Consider the following 4,957-nt stretch of genomic DNA (forward strand, 5'->3'; position numbering starts at 1 on the left):
TTTGAAAAAACAACCGATAATTAGTCGGATCTATGGATCCTTGCATACCTACGTCACTTGTTTTACTATGAGTCTGAAAAAAACCTTGAGAAACGGTTGGATCTTGGATCCTAATGTCTCTAATGATTTTAGAGTTGTTATATGGTTTGGATGTGTTACGTTTATCCAACCGAGTTTGTTTAAACTTGTCTTGTTACAGCTGAATTGGTTATGAATGATAGGAATTCGTCGTCAAATTGCATCCTGGGACTATGACTTTAAGTGGTTTGGATGTCAATGTCGTTGTAACTGTTGGATATTTTCGAGTCAGTCCTATAAATGCTTCTGATCTTGAATCAGACTTCTACAATGAATATACAGGCTTGCCTCTTTTTCGGAAAAAAATAAAAAATAAAAAAGTTAATGGGTACAATTTTTTACCAGGGTGTACGAGACCCTAAAATTGAAAAACGGACGATGGGTACAATTTTTTCTTAGGATTCGACTCAGTCCGGATCAGATTCCGATGTCTAGTACATCCAAATAAACAACGTGTCAAAAGAACCACTTGCTAGCACCGCTCAGTTTAGGCGTCCGCCACAAGATCAGACATCCTTACTGAATGAACGCCAGTTCAATCAGGTAACTCCCTTCGGGCGGTTGATCAAATTTCTCCTTTTTTTCCATGTTTGATTTGAGTTTTGTTTGGAGCTTACTGAATTCTGGATTTTTAGAAAGCCAAAGGTTGAAATTTTACAACTGCTTATATTTTTGGCGAAAATACCTAAGAGAATAAAAATGTTGTTTACATGATAAATCTCCCAATCAATACTCTATTTTGTTTCTGTTTGATCTATGCTTGTCATTATGTGATTGATACAGGTGGTTTTGATTCAAGTTGGCGAAAACAATACGTTTGGTTCTTCTCTTGGCAGAGTTTAGGGTTTGTTTCTTATCCTCCCCAGCTTCAGCTTCAATGGAGAAATTAGACCTCCCAAGAAGAGGTGAACGCAAAGTTCCACCATTGCCAATGGTAGCACCTTGGCTTGTTTTCCCACATGGTAAAGATGGCAAGTTCCATACTTTCTATAACGTATGTGATGATGCTGATGTTCAATTAAAGAAAAGATATTCAAACAAATTTATACCAGAATTAAGTAGAAAATGCTTTTGGCAGAAAAATTGTCATCAGGGATGGTTAATTGTTATTTCTAATAATACTACTGATCCTAATTTTGGAGATTGTTTTCTTTGGAATCCTCAAACTCTAGATGCTGTTCAGTTACATTCTATATTGCATTATTATGAAACAGATAAGTATTGTCTCCAAGGTTGTATTTTGACTTCACCTCCTCATCTCAACACCACCATCAGCAACAGTAGCAGCAGCAGCAATAATAGTAGTGATGGTGATAATTATGATAAAGATTACATGGTTTATCTACTTTTTGATGGAGGTCACAATAATGTTGATTTTACTTATGTTCTTCTATTTTGTCACCCTGGTGAAAAAGAATGGAGAAGGCATGAGCTTATTGTTTCTGAAGAACCTCAAAGGATGTTGTATCTCAAAAATAAGTTACTTGTTATGTGCAGTAAATATGTCTACTTTCGGATAGACGTACAAGATGGGTCTGATATCGATGATGACGAAACCCTTGCAGTAGGGGCTAGAAGATCTATATGCCCATGGAACATTATGACTCACCGTAAACCTGGACCAGCAGGTGGAGGTCTTGTTCGAACTTTGGAAGAATATTTTGTGGAATCTTTTGGCGAAGTCTTCAAAATTGAGATATGGAGCATTCCTAGAGGTATTTATACAAACTGTGTACCTCGAATTCAAATATGGAAATGGAAATTCGGTTCCTCTTCCATGACTTGGGTGGATGTGAAAAGTTTGGATGACCATGTATTCTGCATAAACGATCGTACACAACTGTCTTGCTTAGCCTCAGACTTGGGATTTTCAAAAGGTTGTATGTATTATACGCAAGAGGAAGAAATGAGCTTATACAAATATGACCTGGAAGATTGAAGTATTTTTCTTTCTTTACCATGTCCTGATCTACCGACGCCATGGTTCCAACCTGAATGGATGATGATTACTGCGCTTTCAAGGTAACTTCGAAGAACATCACACTTTTTGTCGCGCTAATTTATACTTGCTATTGTCTAAGCATCTATTCTTATCAATCTGTTACTACTGACTTGTGCAGGGATGTCGTATATACCTTTAGTATTACTGCACAGGCCGTACCCTTCTCATTGCATGGTGTAGATTATCTTAAAGAGGACGAGTTACCTTTCTTGGTTTATAAATCAGTTTACACAGCTTTGTTTGAACAAGAAAGGTCCTAGCCTCCTAGGTTAGGCAGCAATACGGCCATAAGCCGGCAACCTATAGCCTAATCCGACCTTAGATAGCGCCTCGAATGAACCTTGACCATCCCCTTTTAGCGCGAGTCCAAGAGGTGCCTCTTCCTTAGCTGCAGCAGCCTACAGAAAGCAATATCGAATCTTAAGCACCAAAAAGTTGTACTTGATGCGATATTCTAAGGAAAAAAGCAACAAGCGTAAACAATGTTGCTATTTCAACTATTAATAAAATTAGTGCGGTACAATGCAGAAAGACATAAGAAAACTAAAATCTATTGGCATATAAATAATGCTGCAATAATGGCTGTGATGCGCCCTTGAACAAATTGTGTGCTAGGAAAGATAGAATAACTACAAATGATTGATTATGTAGGGGGTTCGAGCTGGCTTCTTTTTTGTGGATCTCAATCAAGTGTCAAGAAATACAGCTCATTTATATGATTGAATAGGTGTTAAACCTTTTTTTGTTTTTGATCAGTAATAGATGTCAATAATAATCTCGTTGTTTAATCTGCAGGATCGATGATAAAAGAAAAACCACAGACTGTATTTCAGGAATGATCAATGATAAAGTTATAAAAGTAACTGAAAACATAGCTAGTGTAGCTTGGGATACCGAGGAAGATGATATTGAAGAATCAAGACCAGGGATTCTTGCTAGCGATGATTTTGTATGGTCGGTGTCTAACCATCTTCATACATTAGATTACATTCATTTGCGTGCAGTGAGTAAAAGATACCATGCGATAATGAATCTCAAAAGATCCTCATCTGCTGGAACTATCCAGACCACAGATTTCTCCCCATGGCTGTTTACTCTAATTATGATACATCTGTCTTCAGTTTCGTAAACCCATTGCATAATAATGAGAAATACCTCATGAATATCCCTGAGATGTTTAAAGGTTATAAAATTTGCTTTTCCAAAGGTGGGTGGTTACTCATGTCAGACGGTCTGCGATTTTTCTTCTACAATCCTTTCACGAGATCCAGTATCGAGCTCCTAATTCCTTTCAGTAGTTCCTCAGGTATCTCATTCTCATCTTTGCCTACTTCTTCAGATTGCAATATTTTTGTCTTCGATAAGCCATTGGGTAGGGAGGTGTCGATCTCTTTCATTAACCTGCGAGAAGAAGATTGGTTAGGGAGTCACGGTTCCTTTGATGGTAGCTATTTAGCTTCCAATAAAAAACTAGTAGAATTTGACACTAATTTGAACAATCCAACTTTCTACAATGGAGCATTCTATTGCTTAGACCGGAATGGAATTTTAGGAGTATCTAAACAAGAGAATGGTATTATTAGCTGGGAAGTTTTAGCCATGGTACCCCGTCCAAATTGTGAGTTTATCTATGAGAGTTACTTGGTGGAATGCGAAGGAAAACTTTTGTGTGTGCTATTAGGCCATTTGGGGAAATGGGTTCGTATTTTCAGATTGAACAACACTCGAATGGTTTGGGCTGAAGTCGAAAATCTGGGGCAGCATATGTTGTGTATTAGCAATACATCTTGTATCTCTGCAGTTGCTCCGACTAGTAAAATGGAGAACAAAATCTACTTTTCAAGGTTGCATGAAGAAGGGATTCTGTTGTATTCTCTTGACACGGGTATGTATCACTGTCTAGGAAGTAGACATTCTTCCAAAGATTATCGCGATACAAAGGAGGTGCTATGGTGCAGTTGGATTGAACCTAACTGGTCAGAGAGTTCAGATCAATTTCCTGACTGGCTTAGAATTTAGATGCATTATAAAATTTTGTGGTATGGCTAATAGTACCAACAGTTTAATACACAATCAAGGACTCTGGTTCGAACCTTTGTGAAACCAAAATTGTTTTGCTCATTATTTAGACTCCCATGGAAATGTAAATCTTTTGTTGATAACAATGATAAGTTAGAAATGATGAAATCATTGTGTAGGAATGAAAAAGAAAGACTTCAGTTTTTCTTTTTGTTGCGGTGCAGTTCAGGGTTTGTGGTCATTGACTTGCGTTTTAACATTTAAGAGCATTAGAAAGGCTAAAAATTAGTTTTACGTGGCCGATCAATGTAGTTAATCTTGAATTTCGGTTAAGACCAGAGACATTGAGACAATTTTATTTTGGGAGAGATTCTCGGTGAAATCTCTGCTCCGAATCTTATTTGTATTTCACACAATACACCCGCCAAGTAATATATAAATGTTAATCAAAAGAAAAATGTACAAATATGAGTCACTACCGATTCAATTTTTCCCTCTCTTTTTGATAAGATGGACCAAAAACAGACCTAAACAACAGAAATCAAAACAAGTCCTGGTGTAGCAACACTCATAACATCAAAATAGAAAAAAACAGATAAAAGGTCTGGTAGTATTCCAATCCGAATTCCTCCATCTTTAACCAATCTGTCAGCAATGTTATTGTCTTCTCTATCATATCCTGATTGAAACAAGACTTGAGTTCAGTGATTTCTTTGACAAGCCCATTGGTGTCCCATTGAGGTTGAACTTCTTCATTGCATAGTTGAACAGCACAGAAAGAATCACTCTCCACTTCCAAATTATGTATGCCCATATGCACAACCAAATGTAGACCATCTCTGATTGCCCAGACCTCAA

General features: G+C 37.3%; 1 protein-coding gene across 8 annotated transcripts; it reads left to right on the forward strand.

The window, feature by feature from the left end:
- Window positions 1–484: 484 nt before the first annotated feature.
- On the forward strand, window positions 485–4,289 carry LOC113301938 (F-box/kelch-repeat protein At1g57790-like). Of its 8 annotated transcripts, none has more exons than XR_003336553.1 (3): window positions 485–621; window positions 862–2,100; window positions 2,876–3,286. XR_003336553.1 is itself a non-coding variant. In XM_026550768.1 (3 exons), exon 3 carries the CDS (start codon window positions 3,164–3,166, stop codon window positions 4,097–4,099), a length of 936 nt encoding a protein of 311 aa, XP_026406553.1. In that variant the 5' UTR covers window positions 543–1,040; window positions 1,293–2,100; window positions 2,876–3,163; the 3' UTR covers window positions 4,100–4,289. The 8 variants fall into 8 exon arrangements, 4 of the variants coding, with proteins under 4 accessions (XP_026406557.1, XP_026406553.1, XP_026406555.1 ...); XR_003336555.1 differs by having other exon boundaries at window positions 542–1,040; window positions 1,293–2,100; XM_026550768.1 differs by having other exon boundaries at window positions 543–1,040; window positions 1,293–2,100; window positions 2,876–4,289.
- Window positions 4,290–4,957: the final 668 nt, after the last annotated feature.

The sequence above is a fragment of the Papaver somniferum genome, chromosome 8 (genome assembly GCF_003573695.1).
Source record: "Papaver somniferum cultivar HN1 chromosome 8, ASM357369v1, whole genome shotgun sequence".
Taxonomy (NCBI): Eukaryota; Viridiplantae; Streptophyta; class Magnoliopsida; order Ranunculales; family Papaveraceae; genus Papaver; species Papaver somniferum.